This window comes from Mesoplodon mirus (genome assembly GCF_964341445.2).
Source record: "Mesoplodon mirus genome assembly, chromosome: 18".
NCBI classification, from domain to species: domain Eukaryota; kingdom Metazoa; phylum Chordata; class Mammalia; order Artiodactyla; family Ziphiidae; genus Mesoplodon; species Mesoplodon mirus.
In genome coordinates this window covers 53,564,759-53,584,509 of record NC_138994.1, presented here as the reverse complement: position 1 = coordinate 53,584,509, position 19,751 = coordinate 53,564,759, and the positions used below count along the sequence as shown (strand labels likewise).

Sequence of the window (19,751 nt, the reverse complement as noted above, 5' to 3'; positions counted from 1 at the left end):
CAGGTGGGCCCATCATACAAAGTGACACAAAATAGAAAGAGATGGATGCTACAAAGTCCTGCTAGACCACTAACCAAAATCACGGATGTCTCTAATATCAGAGACCCATCCACCTGGGTGGGGACTTGGAACACTGGTCTGTTAAAGTTGACAAAACTATAGCTGAACTAAACTAAAGCTGGCAAAACCACTGCAGCAGGGAATCACCAAAAACTACAAAAGTTAGAAACAATTTTACAAACCACACATCATATGATACACAGTACCTGTACACGAGGTGGGGGGGGGGTAAAGGGATAAAACGTTAATTCAGTGAGAATAAACTTAGACTAAGTGAGGACAGTGAGAATAACGTAGAGAATCAAGGAGAGCACTGTTGTTTGCCTCGGAGTGCCCTGAATGGTTTTAAGAACTTTGCTCAAAATACAGAAAAACCTGCAGAAGCAAAGGTAAAAAGTAAAACAGGCAAGCAGAGCTCCCTGTCTAGGGAGGTTGGGTGCTGACTTGCAAGGCAGCCACACCACAAGGTGGAAGGGTGGTGTGTGGAGGGCAGTGATCCAGCAATCATGGCGTCCAAGAATGGTGGCTTTCAATGTCTCAAGTTTAACTAGAACTCTGACAGTGACACTTTTTGAATGGAAAGGTGGGGACATGGAAAAAGATTAAGTGTACAGAGTAGGACTGAATGACTGATAATACATTTCCCTCCAGGGCTCCAAATAGAGTGGTCAAATGAAGGTTTAGCACTGGTCTCCAGTCAGGAGACCTGGGATCTTGTCTCAGTTCTGCCACTGATTCCCTATGACCTTAGGTGACTCAGGCCGGAGGGCAGGAATTTCTCTATGTGTAAAGTGAGACTAGTAAGACTTTTCTTCTCCTCTCAGGGATACGGTAGAGATAAAGAGCATCACATATATGAAAGGGATGGCTCTGAGTTGGGGCAAGATCTAGCCTCCACTAGGAATAAGACCTGAACATCAGAGGTTGATGAGGCCCACAGGATGTATCATTTCAATCCACTTCACTGTAACTGCAGGAGGCCAGAGGGCTGTAGAGGTGATGGTGCAAAAGGCAGTTTTGGCACTGGTAGGCATAGAGGTCCATCTGAGAGCAGGTCAGAGTGGCATTTCAGGAAAAGCACACTCTGTAGAAAAAGGCTTACTATAATATAATCCCCAGAAAGTAGCTGTTTCCAGAAAATTGATGAAGAAGTAATAGGGCTTTGGAGCGAAACAGAATTTGGTTCAAATCTTGGCTGTATCCATTCCTTTGAGTACTTGGGTAAGTTCTACAATTGTGAACCTCAGTTTCTTCCTTTTAAAAAGGGAGAGGAAAAAAAAAAAGGAGAATATACCACCAGTACCCATAGTTGGCTGTATGGGCTAAATGAGATAACACATGTAAAAACCCAGCTATGATGAGCACTAAAACAATGTTAGTTCTTCTTCTTCACCCTCTCTTCCTGGCTTCATCTCTTCCGCCACAGCTGTTCCCAACCCTTTCAAGTCCAGCTTCTTTGAGTGGCAAGTTTCTGAAAGGCCTCCTGGCTGGCAGGTGCCTCTAACTGGCCCCACTCTAATCTAGCTGGGGACACACAGGTAGAGATCTTGGGAGGAGGACAAGCTGGAGGACACCCTGGTTTGTGGACTTCAAGAGATATTAAACTACAGCTGTGGTTAGGTGGTTGACTTGGCCTTGGCTTGCTTTAATAAGAACCCTATGCACACATTGAAGAATAAGGTCTGCCTAATTGTTTACCTTCTTCTTAAAGGCTGAAGACTGTTACGCACATAAACCACAATCTCTGAATCATCTCATCCTGTTTCTGTAACCAAGGAAGTAATCATTCATTGTGACATCATGTTGAGGGGCCAGGAAAAGAGGTGACGTCATAACAAAGGAAAGTTGCTTGGTGTATAATTAGTGTGGGGTGAAGGGTAGGGAGTGGTTTACAATTCACAGTCAGATTCGAATCGACAGCCTATAATTTGAGGATTGGGTCTCTCATAATCTGGGTGGAAGCACACCTACTTCCTTTTTTGATAAGGGAGCATTTAGCTTTCGTACCCCACAGAAGTTCTCAAAGTAGAAAATTATGTTCTCGAAGCCAGTACTGAATTATCAAAGCTGAGGGAAGGGGAGCTAAAGAAAGGTTAGGCAACCTGGGGTACAAGTGGGTCCAAGTCCTCTCCACCCCACACACCTGGCCAAGCTTCTGGATACCAGCAACTTATTTGCCTTGGGGTGAGGGGAATCCTTTTTCTATCAAGCTGGAGAAGCGCCTTCCTCTTCAGCCTCTTTCAGCCACTGGATATGGCTGCCACATTCAGGCCACTTATCAGGAGGTCTACAAGGAGATCAGACTACTCCTGTCACTAGTGAATGAACATGGCTCAGTAAATTAACACACCTTTTCTGCCCATTTCAGCAGCCCATGTTTGGATTTTAGGCCCTACTGGATTCTAAACAGTCACCATGGGGAGTGTGAGGGTGATTCCAGGGCTGGAAGAGACAAGAAGAAGGGACAAAAATGCCTTCAGGGCCAAGCCGTCTTAGCTCTAGAATATCAGTGCTCTAGATCTGGCATCCTGAGCAAAGCCTTCAGAAAGCAGCATTATTACCTTTCGGCGAACAGTGCACCGGTGACACATCCACTCCCCAGGAGGCAACATCTCTTCACTCAGTGGAGGGTTACTGTGGGGAAAAGACAAGGGCAAGACTAAGTAACTAACCCTTTAATGCAGCAGGGAAAAGCCTAACTAGGTCTGACACAAAGCTGCATGTCCCTCAACTCCTATTCTGGCCAGTCCTGCAGCACTGCTTGGGTTCTCTTACCCTTCAAAATGCTTACTTGGCATCATTTACAATAACCTAAGGAGTAAGCATCCCTTCCCATATCTTAGAAAGAGAAGCCAAATCCAAAGCTGTTAACACTGAGCTTACAGGGAAAGATATAATGAACTAGTTTGGAGCCTTGAAGAGTCATTCCCAAACTCTGCACCATGCTAATAAAATCACTGAGAGAGAGGTCCTGCACCATCTTTTTAAAGCCTGCCAGTTTAAGTCCAAGACCTTCCATCTGCTGTTCAAAGCCCTCTGTAAAATGGTCTCCTTCCATCTTCCCAGGCCCCTTTCGGGTTCTTTTTCTCCTAGTTAAACTGAAGACTTGCTATTTCTTCCTCTAGAACTCTTCCCCTTGAAAGCTATGCCTACCAAAACCCTAGTCATCCTGTAAGGCCTGCTTTAATCAGCCTATGGTAGATTAAAGATGCCTACAATTTTTTTGCTACTCCTTCCACCCAGAAGTAGTCCGTTTCCTTCCTCTTGAATTGAGCTTGTCTTGTGACTTTTTTTTTTTTTTTTTTTTTTTTGGCCACAGCTAGTGGCCAATGGGATCCTAGTTCCCTGACCAGGGATTGAACCTGCGCCCTCAGCAGTGAAACTGTGGAGTCCTAACCACTGGACCGCCAGGGAATTCCCTCTTGTGAGTTGTTTTGACCAACAGAATGCAGCAGAGGTGACAATGCTGTAACTTCCATGGCTGGGTCTGAAGAGACCTGCAGATTCCATTTTTACATGCTTGCAATGTTTCATCTCAGAGCCCTGCTCTCATGCTGAGAGGTCACATGGAGGAGACTTAAGGCACTCCAGTTAACTCCAAGCCAACAGCTAGCACAAACTACTGCTATGTGACTGAGTCATCCTGGTTCATGCCAGCTCAGTTGAGCCTCCAAATAACTGCAGTCCAGATAACAATGTGTACAGAAAAACCACCCAGCTGAGCCTAGTCAACATGCAGATTTGTGAGAGATAATAACTAGCGTCTATTTTAAGCCACTGAGTTTTGGGGTAGTTTGTTATTCAGCAATAGATAACTGAGCACACAGCTCCTCCATGTGCTCTTCCCAGATTACTCAGACATCCGTCTTCAGCTCTCCCTTGTGTGACAATTCTCTTACTTCTTTTATTAGAGGAACCAAGACAAGGACTGGATCTCTTCCCTCTTTGTATTTTTATAATATAGAGGTTGTACACACAGTAGTCACTCAGCAACTCAACACTGAATCAACATTACAGCTGTGTAGGGCTGGCCTTACTGCTCCTCCAGATCATTGATTTCCATTAAGGTTACACCAAGAACCATATGAAATTTTATTAAATTCTTAGGAGGGTCACATTTATAATGTCTATAAAGCAGTAGTTCTCAAAGTGTGGTCCCCAGACCAGCAGCATCAGCATCATCTGAGAACTTATTAGAAATGCAAATTCTGTTCGATAAGATACATGCTCCCCAATGTTCACAGCAGCACCATCTACAATAGCCAAGACATGGAAGCAACCTAAATGTTCATCGACAGGTGAATGGATAAAGAAAATGTGATATATATATACAATGGAATATTACTCAGCCATAAAAAAAGAATGAAATAATGCCATTTGCAGCTAAGTGAAGTAAGTCAGACGGAGAAAGACAAATATCCTATATCACTTACATGTGGAATCTAAAAAAAATGATACAAATGAACTCACTTAGAAGATAGAAAAAGACTTAACAGACATAGAAGACCAATTTATGGTTACTAAAGGGCATAGCATAGGGGGATGAGGGGTAGGGGAAGATAAATTAGGAGTCTGGGATTAAAATATACACAGTACTATATATAAAACAGGTAAACAACAAGGACCTACTGTATAGCCCAGGGAACTATACTCAACATCTTGTAATAACCTATAATGGAAAAGAATCTGAAAAAGAATATGTGTGTGTGTGTGTATCCACATGTATAACTGAATCACTTTGCTGTACACTTGAAACTAACACATTGTAAATTAACTATATTTCAATTAAAAAAAAAAAAGAAGAAATGCAAATTCTGAGACCCCACTCCAGGCCTACTGAATTAGAAATTCTGGGAGTGGGGCTCAGCAATTCATGTTTAACAAGTTCTCCTGGTGATTCTGCTCAATACCAAAGTTTGAAAACCACTGCTATACAGAATAAGGCTACAGTTATGCTTAAGAAATGCCTACATTTGGTTCCTGGGAGTCACCTACTTGGAATGGTATGGAGGAAATTTTTTTTTTCAAAATACTTGAGAAATGCTAAAAAAAATTATTTTATATATATATATATATGGACTATGAATATATAAGGACTCTCCCTTAAGTCCCAGCAGGCCTTAATGCTAGGCTGCTTTACCGTTTCTACCTAAAACAGCACTTGGCTTGACAAATTTTCCTAGCTCCTACTTTGCCAATGCATCCCTGGAGCCCTGAGCATACATGTCAGGATGTCCACCAAGCCCTCACAGCTCATTGCTTCCTATCCTCTGTTTCCTTGGTGGAATCTCAGGAGGATCCTTACCAGGAAGCATAAAACTGGAGGCACATTGGCCTACTGGGACAGGTCTTCAAGCCCTGGAGGACCACAAGTGAATGTCACCTGTAAAGTCTTCCCTAGTTCTCTCCAATATATTTCTGCATAGGCCATATCCAAACAAATGAAATGCATGCATGTAATTTGCAAAGGCCTGCAGACTCTGCTATGCTTCAGCAGCTGTCATATTAAAACTAATCCTGAAAAGGCTGCCATTTCTCATTCTGTTTTTCATCATTTCATCTGCCTACTGACTTTGTGTTTTGTACCAAGATACCCTACACCAAACATGTAAAGCACAGAAGGGTGAGGCAAGGTGGCAGTGGCTTAGATCTTTTACCAAGATGTGAATGGCCCCCTGGCCACCCTTCCTGCCTTCCTCAATCTATTTCCAACCCTGCTGGCAGAATAATTCTGCCACAATTCTGATCACATCAGTCTCCTTATTAAAAAGCCCTTCAGGGCCTCCCTGGTGGTGCAGTGGTTGAGAGTCCGCCTGCCGATGCAGGGGATACGGGTTCGTGTACCGGTCCGGGAGGATCCCATATGCTGTGGAGCGGCTGGGCCCGTGAGCCATGGCCATTGAGCCTGCGCGTCCGGAGCCTGTGCTCCGCAACGGGAGAGGCCACAACAGTGAGAGGCCCGCGTACCGCAAAAAAAAAAAAAAAAAAAAAAAAAAAAAAAGCCCTTCAATACTGCCCTTACCCCATCAGGACAAAGTTCAAGCTCCTCAGTACTGCAGGCCAGAACCCTGTCCCTTCCCCAGCTCCATCAGTCTGGTGGCTCCCTACACAGTCCACACTGTTTCTCAACCCTTTCTCTGCTCATTCTCATTCTCTGCTACCCACAACCACAAAAGCTGAGCCTCCCCCCACTCCTTCACCTGGTGAACGCCTTATCTTTTGGAGCTCAAGTCAGGCACTATCTCCGGGAAGACTCCTCTGACAGGCCCTGATTCCCTATAGCACTTCTGTGCCGTACTACGGTGAAATATTTATGTACCCGAATCTCCTTCTCTGCCTCATTTACCTCTGTATCTCTACACTCTGCATTATGCCTGGCACACAGTAGGTACTCAATAAAGCTTTAAAGAACTGGGGAACACTAAAAGAATGGGCTTCTAAGAAGTGAATGTAACCCCCTCTGCCCAAGTCATGAGGCAAGGCAATGTGGATGTGCAGACACTTGTTTTGGTGGTTAAATCACACATGAAATTACTTATGTTTTCAATAAGAAGACATCAAAGTCCATACTTGCAAGCTTGAACTTCATACCGTAACCTACTTAAACCCTCTTTAAACAATTTGATTTCTCATTTCTCTCTCTTTTTTTTTAACACTTTATTGGAGTATAATTGCTTTACAATGGTGTGTTAGTTTCTGCTTTATAACAAAGTGAATCAGCTATACATATACATATATCCCCATATCTCTTCCCTCTTGCATCTCCCTCCCTCCCACCCTCCCTATCCCACCCCTCTAGGTGGTCACAAAGCACTGAGCTGATCTCCCTGTGCTATGAGGCTGCTTCCCACTAGCTATCTATTTTACGTTTGGTAGTGTATATATGTCCATGCCACTCTCTCACTTTGTCCCAGCTTACCCTTCCCCCTCCCCGTGTCCTCATCATTTCTCTTTCTTAACACAGGGGTAAAATGCTCAAAATCTGTATTAAGAGGCTCTCAAAAGTAGCTCCTGGTTGGTTTCTAAAGGATCACTTTCAGAGATACCACGTTGAAGAACAAACATTTCTCAGAATTGTAGATTATGGCCACAGGCTCCTCTTGTCTGCCCTAAAGTTCAGGCTGTGAGTTTAGGGAGCTGTGCAGGAAAGTCAGAGTGTTGTCTCCAGGATGAACACAGGACACAGAACATTTAAAAGAGTGAGGCCTTGTTGGGATTTTGCTGCTTTCTTAGAGACAGAACATGCATCTTGAAATAAATGTGAAAATATGGGGAGACTTCCCTGGTGGCACAGTGGCTAAGAATCCACCTGCCAATGCCGGGGACGTGGGTTCGAGCCCTGGTCCGGGAAGATCCCACAGGCCACGGAGCAACTAAGCCCGTGCGCCACAGCTACTGAGCCCGCGTGTCACAACTACTGAAGCCTGCACACCTAGAGCCCATGCTCTGCAACAAGAAGCCTGCAATGAGAAGCCTGCGCACCGCAAGGAAGAGGAGCCCCCCGCCTGCCACAACTAGAGAAAACCCACACAGCAATGAAGGCCCAACGCAGCCAAAAATTAGAAGGCAGTTTTTCAACTCAAACATCTAGAGGAAAAGGATTCATGAAATGACTCAAGGAAAGACAGGCTGCCATTGGGGTAATAAGCTCAGGAACTAGTTCTGGAAGATGTTGTTCTGCAAGCAGACTAATTTTGTTCCATATGAGAAATACTGTCAACAGAGAAAGGATTCCAGGGAGAAAGGAGATTGTGCAGCCTCGGGGTACTCACATACACATCCTGAGGACTTCCCCACCTCACCCACCCATCTTAAAGCTCCTTCCCCCCCATGTTCTCATAAGTTAAGTATGAACTTCAAAACAATTATATGCATGCCAGAATCTTTAAATCATGATATGCCTGTCAAGAAAGACATGGCTCTGTTCCAGCTCCCTCTCATCCCCATATATCAATGAAGACAGGGTACTGAGAGCCATCCTCTACAAAAGGAAATCATTAAAAGTTAAAAGTCAGGTAGTGCCGAAATGATCAGTTTCTGCTGCTCAGCAGTAAAAACCATGAAAACACTGTAATGAGCCAGTGCTGCTTGTAAAGGCATCAATATGCTTCCTAATCGCTAAAGCTTAGAAATAGCAGAGTGATAACTCATTTTACAACTAGTCTATTACAGTTCACAAAGTGTATTCACAGATGCTCTTACTTGATCTTCACCATCATACTGTGAAAATTAATTCTTGCTCCCATCATACAGGTATCTCTAAACGGACTTATCGAAAGCCATGGAGTCAGAAAGCAGAATTAGAACCAAAATCAGCTTCCTGGTTCTTCCAAATCTTGAGCCCAATCTGATTTCTAGGTAGTTCTCTTATTTCTAGGGAACACGGTGGAATATCCGTAACAGTATCTTCCTCAACCACAGGGTTGAGCATTCCCCTCTCCTTTAGTCAATATTTATTGAGTTCCCACTGCTTACTAACCAATGCCACACTGGAGGTACCATGCTAGAGGAAGGACACAAAGCAAACAAGTTATGATCTAACCCATCAAGAAACATGGCCTTTAGGGAGAGAGGACCAGAGTCATTCATCCACTCAAGCATTTACTGGACACTACGTTATGCTAGGCAATGTGCTAAGTGGTGATATTTCAGAAATGGTCCTTGCTCTCAGGGATCATAATGTGAAAAGGACAGTTGGTAATGAGACTACGTATAATCCACTACAAACTGATTCTGATTCTTGCCATACAGACCTATATGAAACTCAACAGCTCATGGATGCCAGACTCAACACAGAGCCTCAGAACTTTGGTCTTTCGGTACCTGAAGGTGACGGTGGCCTTTCCCCTACTCTTTCCACATCTCGACTGCTATTCAGCAAATGGTAATTAAGCCAGTGATCCTTTAAAGATGGTGAAGTTAAGGATCTTGAGGTGTTCACGAGGAGACTATAGTTTTAGAAGAAGGTATATTTCTGTATTTTGAAAACCTACCTGATGAAAGGAGGGTTCTGGGAGTGGAGACATTTCCCTGGGAACAGAGACTAAAGTCCACCTAGCACACAATATTATCTGAACCTTTAGATTCCTTCTGAGAACTGTCTACGTCCTGGGAAGGAAGGTGAGCCCTGGAAGAGTCATTTTCTGTATGTGAGCTGGCTTCTCTTGGAAAACTGGTAGCTCTTTAGCCCACAGGCCAAGGGCCTTTATTTTATTTTCTGATTTCAAAAGAATATGGCCTGCGGTGCTGCGAGACAGGCACCCTTCTCCACGGCAGAGAAGAGAGTGCCCTGTGAGCACGGCGCTCATGCAGAATATCTTCCCATCTTCACGGCTATGGATGTTTCCTTCCAGATCGTTTGTTACAAAGCCCTGGCCTGCAATTCCTGGCCAGAAAGTGACTGTTCACTGCTCTCCAATTTGTTATTTATTTTAACCACTACCTGATCTTGAAGACACTGTTAGCTATAAAATAATTCATAACAACAGAGCTCTAAATCTTCAGAGATTGTACAACTGAAGAGTATGCGTCTCAGAGTTTGGTGTGGCTCTCTGTGAGGGCTGAGAGGGCCTATAAACTGTTAACAGTAATATCTGCACACAAACCAATTAAAAAGCTGGACAAAGACATGAATTTTTTCAAACTAAAACTACTAAAGCCAACCTCTGCAGCGGGACTCTAGCATCTGAACTTCCATAAACAAATCCAAAGGATGCATTTCTGTTGCTGAAGAGGGTGTCTAGATTGGTCTATTTCTGGAGTCATCGAAGAGAAAACCACAAACATACACCCCTCAGCTAACTATAATGCCTGCACTGACAGACCTCTCCGTGTCAAGGATTCAAAGCCCAGAGCCAGATGATCCCAACTTACAGCCAAGGACAGAGCCTAGTCTTCATTTAGAATGCCTCTTTCATTCACTAATGAGGCTGCAGGTGGAAGATATTGGTAGTTGTCATGGTTCTTGGCTCTCTAATTAAGAGGATCTATTTCAAGTCATATACCAGTGTGGTTGATCGGAGTCCAACCTCACTCATCTCCCTCGCCTATTAATATACGTGAACCTGCACGACATTTACTTCAGATTTAGTCGCCACCAGTGGGACCTGTTGCTCCATAGCTCTGTGTTAATTATCCACCCAGCACAAGCAGTTTTTCAATATGGAACTGGAAGAGGGAAGGGGGAGGGGAACAAAAGAACAAAGGGAGGAGGGGAGAGGTGAAGGGAGACAGAAGCAGAAAAGACTGCCTTTTATTTCAGAGACCTATTTTTTACATTACAACATGCAGATAAAAATGGTGTTGGGCTCTGGACTTTTTTTTTTTAATATGTTGTTACTGATGTATGGCTTGCAACTGTCCATCCAGCCAAGCAACATTGACATTTTAAAACTTGAGCCAAAGGCAGCCGGAGAGACATGAAAATATCACTTAACCAAATCATAAGCTTTGGTGTACGTCTTAGGACAAGAGGAAGCAAGTGGATGAAAAGTACTTAAGAAAGAACACACTCCATTTTCTCTTCCTGGACTGACAAAAATATTCTATTTAACACAAACACTTAACAGGAACACTGTGCAAACAGCATGTCTGCACACAATATACCAACAACAGCCTTCCACTCAGGTTCTCTTCTGAAAGAGGTCAGTCAAATGACCCTGGTTAGGGTCCCTCCTGGCAGAACCCGTCATTCTCCAAGAATCAGAAGCTCTCTAGCTACATAAACAGTCATTTCAGTTGAAATAAAATATCAGACTAAGAAAGATTCTGCTGCCCGCCGCCCCGCATCATCTGTATGTCCCTCCCCGCCCCCTCTTTTTGGTGGTGGTGGGGTATTCAGCAAGCAAACAACGGCACTGAGCAGTTTTGATTTTTAATTTCACAGTTCATGGGTCTCATCCATCCATGTGAGGTCCACTGCCACATAAAGATCCTGCATCTATATTTCACGGCATCGTGTAAGAGCAACTGCAGAAGACAATACATGCTCAGAACAAGCCTCCTCTCTCTCAGACTGGCCCTGCTGCTCTCGGCCCGCTCAGGAAATGTGTTGGTACCAGTCAAAAGGGGAGCGAGGGTGATCGCTGACAGGACCACAACCATGTCCCAGCCTCCTAGCAGCCATCTTGATCTATAAAGGCATCTATCAGCACAGAAAACAAGCCTTTTATAAATTGAAATCAGCTTCTGTCCTGGAAAAGCTAAGAGGTGATGGGTAAAGTTTAATTTAACAATATCTTTTAAAACTTAAATTAAAAGCTATATTAATAATTCCCAAATTTAATGGTCTGTGTTTTGAGGGAACAAAATTTAATGAAATTTAAATGTCAGCAGCAATAGTAAGCTTTCTCTGGACACTTGTGTGGGCATCAGCTTTTCCCTTCACAGATGGCCTACCTTTCAAAGGAAGAGAAGAGGGTCATATTGAAGGATACTGGAGAGATGAAAGCAGAGAGAAAGTTCATGGGGGTCCCTGAACCTTAATTTCTTACTCTCCTTTATCCCAGCTACTGACTCAAATACAGCTAATGCCACAAAGTACATAAAAAGTACAAGGGCTGCTGGTTCTTTCATGCAGAGCCTTAGTAGCTGTGTTAACAAGGAGGCCAATGAAGTGCCAGGCCATTACAAATGCCCTATTGAGAAACTTAGCTAGTTGCGTCACTTCCACAGGCATATAATCCTTTCAAACTAGCTGACTGTGCCCCCAAATTTTATTGCCTCCTATGTAGAGCTGGCTTGGGGCATCCTCCCAGTGAAGGACACCTGGAGAAGAGGGTTATAAGAAGTGCAAGGAAAGAAGGAGGGAGGGGAGAACACCAACAGTTATAACAGGTGTTTGCCTCTGCTAACTTCTCTACAAGCCAAGCCCGGTGCCACAGGACCTGATCTACCACTGGTTTGCCTATTCTTGCAATCCTGGCTTCTCTACAATGGAAAATGAGCTGGCTGCAAACATTTAAAAAATGGGCTTCATTCATTCACCTTATGATGGATGCTGGAGACCACCTATTTTAGAAAAGAGTCAATATTCTGGCCTCAACAGTCACTTTCTTTTCTTTTCTTTTTTTTTTTTGGCAACAAAGGATTTTATTTATTTATTTATTTTTAATTTTTTTTAAAACATCTTTATTGGAGTATAATTGCTCTACAACGTTGTGTTAGTTTCTGCTGTATAACAAAGTGAATCAGCTATACGTATACATACGTCCCCAACAGTCACTTTCTAATACTCCACTTTCTAATAATATTCCATTGGAAAGAACCAACAATTTTAACTGTGTATTCCATAAGAGTCTCAAAGGTATGGAAAACTGGGTACTGTTCCGTGGTCAAATTTTAGTGGGACTATCAAGAATAAGGAAATAAGCTACACTCTTCTTGTAGGCACAGCTCAGGGAATCTGGACCAGTTCACATCTTACAGATATTGGACCTAAAATTCTATAAAGGCTGGGAAAACTAAAAACAATAACATCTTAGGGAGAATATCTATTTGAAATCCAACTAAATGCAGAGAGCGGGTTTCTACCCAAGGCTCAGCTGCTTTTCCCTAAGGAGGATTTCTGCTTCATTTACTCTCCTCTGACAGGGTCTTCTAAAATAAAATGAAGGAGGAAGAATAATGTTACTGGGACTTCCCTGGTGGCGCAGTGGTTAAGAATCCTCCTGCCACACAGTGGTTGAGAATCTGCCTGCCAATGCATGGGACACGGGTTCAAGCCCTGGTCCGGGAGGATCCTACATGTCGCACGCAGAGCAACTAAGCCCGTGCGCCACAGCTACTGAGCCCGCGTGCCACAACTACTGAAGCCTGAGTGCCTGGAGCCCATGCTCTGCAACAAGAGAAGCCACCGCAATGAGAAGCCTGTGCACTGCAACCAAGGGTAGCCCCCCTTGCCGAAACTAGAGAAAGCCTGTGTACAGCAACGAAGACCCAACGCAGCCAAAAATAAATAAATTAAATTTAAAAAAAAGAAAAAAGAAAAAAAGAATCCGCCCGCCAGTGCAGGGGACACGGGTTCCTGGCCCAGGAAGATCCCACATGCCGCGGAGCAACTAAGTCCGTGTGCCACAACTACTGAAGCCCGAGTGCCTAGAGCCCGTGCTCCGCAACAAGAGAAGCCACCACAATGAGAAGCCCGCACACCGCAAGGAAGAGCAGCCCTCGCTCGCTGCAACGAGAGAAAGCCCATGTGCAGCAATGAAGACCCAACGCAAACAAAAATTTTAAAAAATAAAGAATAATGTTACTATTTGGGCCAAAACAGCACAGGACTTATTCCCCTCTTCTTTTACCCTTACCCTTGCCCCTCCCCCAATTTTACTCAGAAACCTCAAAGCTCCCCACCCTGCATGACTGAAGTAATCTCCTGGGCACACTGTCAAACTGTGCTGTCGTGGTTTGATGCCACAGCTAAGTGCAGACTTGGGCTTCTGAAGCCTTCCAGTTATACCCCTGGTGACCTATTTAGGAGTTGAACATACTTGTCAGGGACAGAGTGCCATGATTTTTCCCTTCGGCCCACTTTTCTCTCAGATGGTCCCTAACCAAAGAACAATCACCCTAAGGGCCTGAATGTGTGCACACCAATGGTAAGATTTGTGGAAAGCTTGTATACAGCAAGCATACAAGCCTTGCACATGAGCTCTTTGCTGTAACTTAAATAACCTGCAGACACTTTTCTTACTATACAGCTTCCTACAACACCACAAACCGCAGCCTGCAGTCAACGATGTCTGATATCATGGAATCAGGCGTCGGAACTGCTCTGAGTTAGAATGGCTAAGTGTCATCTACACCAGGCAAGACCAAGAGGACTACCAAGGAGGGATAAAGCAAAACAATGTTTCTCAATAAAGGTCAAAATGAGTGACATAGTTCTCCCTGCATTTAAGATGCTCTTTCAAAAAAACGGCAAGCAAGATCAAGGAAAGTTAAATATAGCCAACCCGTGTATAGAACTATGAAAAGTTACAGGTTTAGACACATTTAATGAGATTTATGTAGTATAATTTTCAATGTATTTTGACCAATAATTGATGATTGTTAATGGAAAAAGTTCACCACAGAGTTTCCCTCTAATGTTTCCAGAGCTTTGTTAAAACCGAGAAGCAGTAGAGGGGCTTCCCTGGTGGCACAGTGGTTAAGAATCCGCCTGCCAATACAGAGGACACGGGTTCGAGCCCTGGTCCGGGAAGATCCCACATGCCGCAGAGCAACTAAGCCCGTGTGCCCATGAGCCACAACTACTGAGCCCACGTGTTGCAACTACTGAAGCCCGTGCACCTAGATCCCGTGGTCTGCAGCAAGAGAAGCCACTGCAATGAGAAGCCTGCGCACCACAACGAAGAGTAGCCCCTGCTCGTCGCAACTAGAGAAAGCCCGTGCACAGCAAGGAAGACCCAAAGCAGCCAAAAAAAAAAAAAAAAGAATCAGTAGAACTCTACCTGAGGGTTCAGTGAACATGGGAATTAAAAAGCTCACAGCTCATCACAGGAGCCCACGGCTGGTGGAAAGAACAGGAGTAGCTCCACATTGCCCAGTTTTGTAACGCAGAGACTTTTCTAAACTCTCTCGAAGTTTCGTGCACTTCATTAGCTTCTCTGCTCTGTTCTTTGTACAAATGCAGACAGGAAGAAACAATATCCAACAACCCTCTGAGGATCACAGCTGGATAAAAGACTATAAATGTGCTTGTGCTGCCACAAACAGGTTTCCACCCTAGAATTCAACCTTGCTAGTAATTCTGAGAGGTACCCCCACCCCTGCCTGGCCTGGAGGTAAAGTGATGTCTTTGGGCTACAGTTAAACTCAAACCCCACAGAGAGTCCTCTCCTGCTCACTTGAGCTTATTTCAAAAAGAGCCTCATGCAGAGCCCAAATCAGTGGGAAAGACTAACGCTAGGTTCAGGCACTGAGTCCCCGCCACCTGCCTCCCCCGCCCTGCTATTACTAAGTCTTTTGTCCTTTCAAGACCGGGAAACATTTCCTGGGAGATACCCTGTACAATTTGTCAGAAAACAGGAGAAGGGCAAAGATTAAACACCAAAGCTACTAACATACAGAAAAGCAAATGTAATTAGGGAGAAAGGAATAGTCACCGTGTGTTTGTGTTAACAAAGGTACCATCCACTTCGAAGAACCCAGACATCATTTCTGTTCCCCAACCAGTGTTTATCTTTGCACGTCTCTCATTTGTAATACCACTAAGAATTACGCAGCAATGAGCAGAGGAAATGGGTCAGTCTCTGGCTTTCAAGTAGTTTAATGAGCATTTAGTACAGGATTGCAAAAGAGAAAGGAGTAGTTCTTTGAATGAGCGAGTCAAGTTTTTCTTTACTTAGAAAATTTCATCAATCTGCAAGGTGTACTTGGAATTTGCTTATTGTGAATTCAGCAGCAGCTGTATGTAACAGCCAAGTTCCTTTTTACTGATGGGTCCAATCAATGGTTTCTTCTTTTGTCAGTGCCCATTATACCCCTCAGTGTCTTTTGCCTCCCACACAAAACTTCTTCTTTATTCTTATTTGCTGAGACTAGATTTAGAAATAATTAAAGGCTTAAAGGATGAGGATTTTGATATCTGTAAGTGGCAGGCAGAAAAAAGAGTCACCTTCTTATTCTTCTTAACTGTTGTTGAGTCATGGGAAAAGCAGTCAGCTAGCGACCTGTGCATGCGTCCTGGGCATGGTGACAAATCTGCAACACCAAAGTGCCTTTCTGAAATTTGGTCTAGGACTTGCACTGAATACAATGTCCTCCTCTTTCAGGAAACTGGCAGGGGGACAGCTGTACTCCTGTCCTGTCTCTTGGGAGGCTAGCATTATGCAGAGGTGCTCTTATAAGTGTCACTCATTGAATGGCAATGCAGCTGGCCATGTTGTACTCCCTGGGGACTTTAAGTCAAAGGAAGAGCACAGTGGAGGTGGGAAAACAAACTTTTTTTTTCCTGCTCTGGTGACTTAAAACTCTGGCACCTTAAAACAAAAATCCAGGGGCTTCCTTGGTGGTTCAGTGGTTAAGAATCCATCTTCCAGTGCAGGGGACATGGGTTCAATCCCTGGTCAGGGAACTGGGATCCCACATGCCACGTGCAACTAAGCCCTCAGGCTGCAACTACTGAGCCCACAACGAAGAGCCTGCGCGCCGCAATGAACACCCAGCGCAGCCAAAGATAAAAAACAAAAACAAACAAACAAAAAAACCCCAGAAAACAAGAATGCATTTCCAGGAGCCTGTGCTGCATTATCATAGTAAATGCCATCATAACCTCAACCAGAATTTTCCACCAGATTGGTCTGCTTAACTACACACCCAAGGAACTGTTGTGTATGCGCTGGGGGTGGGACAAGAAAGTTCAGAGATGGATTTCAGTACTCTACTCATAACTCAAAGCAAACAACATTCAGCTTCATCTATTTTCTATCGTCATATCACTTGTAGAAGAAAAAATATACCCATTTCTGTTAAGAAGCAGGACACCTGCATTTCTAGGGAGCATCAAAGCAGACGGTTTCTTATTATAAGCTATATAAAACCTTCAAGCAAATATTCTCTGCATGCCACCTCCCTATTTACTGCTATCTGGGCTTACATAAAGACACGTATAATAAATAGGTGAGTTCACTGCACTGTTCCAACAACTTTTTGTTCTTGTTCATCGGGATCAAAAGCTCATTAACTGATCCGTAGTTATTTCCACCCCAAGCAGTTACCAATCAAACTGAGGTGATTAAAATCTTCCTCCTTAAACCAGGAACCAGGGGCCTCTAAGTATGAGAAGTGCATATACACAGAAATTTTCTGTTGTGGCTGGTGGGAGCCAGGTGGGCATCCTGCCTTAGGGCAGGTGGTGGATTTTTTATACTTCCTCTAGGGTAACTTCTTTGCTAAGAGGGGTCACCCAGAAAAGCTGAAATAGCAACATACCAAATCATCATAAGGTTCCCTCCACTGAGACACATCATCTTGACTGAGTTCACAGAAGAAATCCTTTACTTACTGTCATTACATAGACAATATAGGCATAGACATTCGAGTGTGCTTAAATCAACCATCTTTTTCTAGGTAAGACTAAAAATTAAAAAATAAAAAGATAGGGGAAGTGAAAAGACAACCCACAGAATGGGAGAAAAGACTTGCAAATCATCTATCTGACAAGGGACTTGCATCTAGAATATATAAAGAACTTTTACAACTCAATAATAAAAAACCAGGGCTTCCCTGGTGGCGCAGTGGTTGAGAGTCCGCCTGCCGATGCAGGGGACACGGGTTCGTGCCCCAGTCCGGGGGGATCCCACGTGCCGCGGAGCGGCTGGGTCCGTGAGCCATGGCCGCTGAGCCTGCGCGTCCGGAGCCTGTGCTCCACAACGGGAGAGGCCACAACAGTGAGAGGCCCGCGTACCGAAAAATAAAAAATAAAAAACCAAATAAGCTGATAAAAATTGGACAAAGGATCTGAATAGACATTTCTCCAAGAAAATACACAAATGGCCAAGAAGCACATGAAAAGATGTTCAGTATCGTTAGCCACCAGGCAAGTGCAAATCAAAACTACAATGAGATAGCACTTCATAGCCATAGGATGGCTTTAATCAAGAGGACAGGTAATAGCAAGTATTGGAAAGGATGTGGAGAAACTGGAATGCTCACACACTGCTGGTGGGAATGTAAAATGATGCAGCCACTTTGGAAAATAGTCTGGCAGTTCTTCATAGGTTAAATGTAAGAGTTACCATATGACCCAGTGATTTCACTCCTGGGTATATACCTAAGAGAAGTGAAAACAGATATCCACACAAAAACTTGCACACAAGTATTCACAGCATGATTATTCACAACAGCAAAAAGAAGAAACAACCCAAATACCCATCAACTGATGAATGGACTACAAAAATATGGTATAGCCATACACAGAATAGTATTCAGCCATAAAAAGGAATGAAGCACCAACAAATCCTAGAAGGATGAACCTGGAAAACTCACTGAGCCCTTTTGAGTAACACTTGTACTTTCACTCAGAGCTTAATAAAAAACAGTGTTTCATTCAACACACAGTAGAGACAATTTGAATTCCTTTTCAGTTCAAATCAGGTAATTTATTTGTCTTTATGATTTGGCTTTAAAAAAATTCTCTTGGAAACACACTTAAGAATTTTAAAAAGACCAACATGAATCTCATCTCCAGATTAAAATGAAGGCTGTACCTAAATATGGCTTTTGCATATTTAAACATGTAAAAAACCACACAACTCATTTACCAAGGCCCCAAACAGCCCTAATGTACTAGTGGAGCCCATCTGTAAAGTACTTTGAGAGCCTTAAGGAACAGCAGGAGATTGATGAGATTATAACTGCATCCTACCTTTCACTGAGTATGGTAATTAATTTTGGGACAAGCCCGAAATGAAAAATTTCCTACAACAGTACCACTAAGTACTTGCCTTAAATTACACAAAAACTGTTACCTCTGCGAAGTATTACCTCTCTTTCCGGTTTTAATATTTCTGACGCTTCCTTTCTCAACCGAAGCCATCTGGGTCACAAACATTTTGTGAGTAAACGACTCATACCAAGTATTAGTCTTATATTTTTAAACAGCGATTATCCCTTATCTTTGAACTAAAGCACTCATTTCATAAAAATTGGCCCCGGAACCCCACATTAATTTGATGAAGCATGCATGTGAAATTGAGTTAAAGTTAAATGTTACTAGACCCTCCCTGTTTGAGTGGACCATTTAAAAACAATACTACACACCCAGATTCCAACACAACACAGCAAATGCAAAAATAAATAAAATACACACAAAACCAAATTCGGTTTGTTTATTGTTGAGTTATTTTACTCTTGAGGGGCAGAGAGAAGGGAGGGAGTCCAGATGCCGTCACCTCCAGTTCTTCAGTGCCAGGCTTCCAAGCACTTGGAATGTCAGAAACAAAAGATGTATGAGATCATGTTAAAACACATATATTTTAATTCACCACTTGCCTGATACTATTCTAATGACGAGCTAATAAACACAGCAAAATCAGAAAAATCACCTCCTTAAAAGTTCAAACAGTATAGATTTTCTGCAAGGCAGTTTTCTACTGTGTGTGTGAAACCTTTCTTGTTATGACTCACTGAAAATTAAATATGCAAAACTCCAAGCTGAGCTTAGTTTTGCCTGTGCACAGAGACCTTTTTACTCTCATTCTTCGAAAACCTCATTTTGGATCATGCTGCCAACACCAGAGAGAGGAAAGCCGGCCAACAATTCCAAATATAACATGCGGAGGCAAATGCTACAGAGATCTGTCTGACGGGAAGCGACCATGCTGAGGTCTGCTGAGGTAGATGCACTTCTCAACCAGACCGTTCTGGTCCCTCAGACTGTTTGGAGCAAAATGCAATCAGAGGAAACCATCCAGGTTCCAGTCAGCCTCATTACCGATGCCTATGGTATTCACTTTATCAGTGAGAACAATCCTATCCATCTCAAACGGAAAGATGGGTCGCTGGCAACCAGAGCTCCACCAGTTAGTCTAATTTTTTTTTTTTTAAGGCCAATTTTTAGAGACCAGTCCATGGAGATCAGTTATTTTCGGAAAGCTCAACTTATGGCACGACAATTATGATAAAGGTCAGGTTCCCCAGGGAACACTTAAAAACATCTCTTCCTAATTCTCTAGGAGCAGGTTTAGTAA

The 19,751-nt window shown here is 43.4% G+C and overlaps 1 protein-coding gene across 2 annotated transcripts in view; it reads right to left on the bottom strand.

Moving 5' to 3' along the window:
* PHF12 (PHD finger protein 12) overlaps window positions 1-19,751 on the bottom strand; it is a gene marked incomplete at its 5' end in the record, with an annotated part of 40,235 nt that overhangs the window by 15,754 nt on the left and 4,730 nt on the right. For both annotated transcript variants that reach the window (XM_082604364.1, XM_082604363.1), the window contains one exon: window positions 2,622-2,694. In XM_082604364.1, coding sequence (XP_082460490.1) covers window positions 2,622-2,694 — 73 coding nt within the window. The remainder of the gene's footprint in view (window positions 1-2,621; window positions 2,695-19,751) is intronic.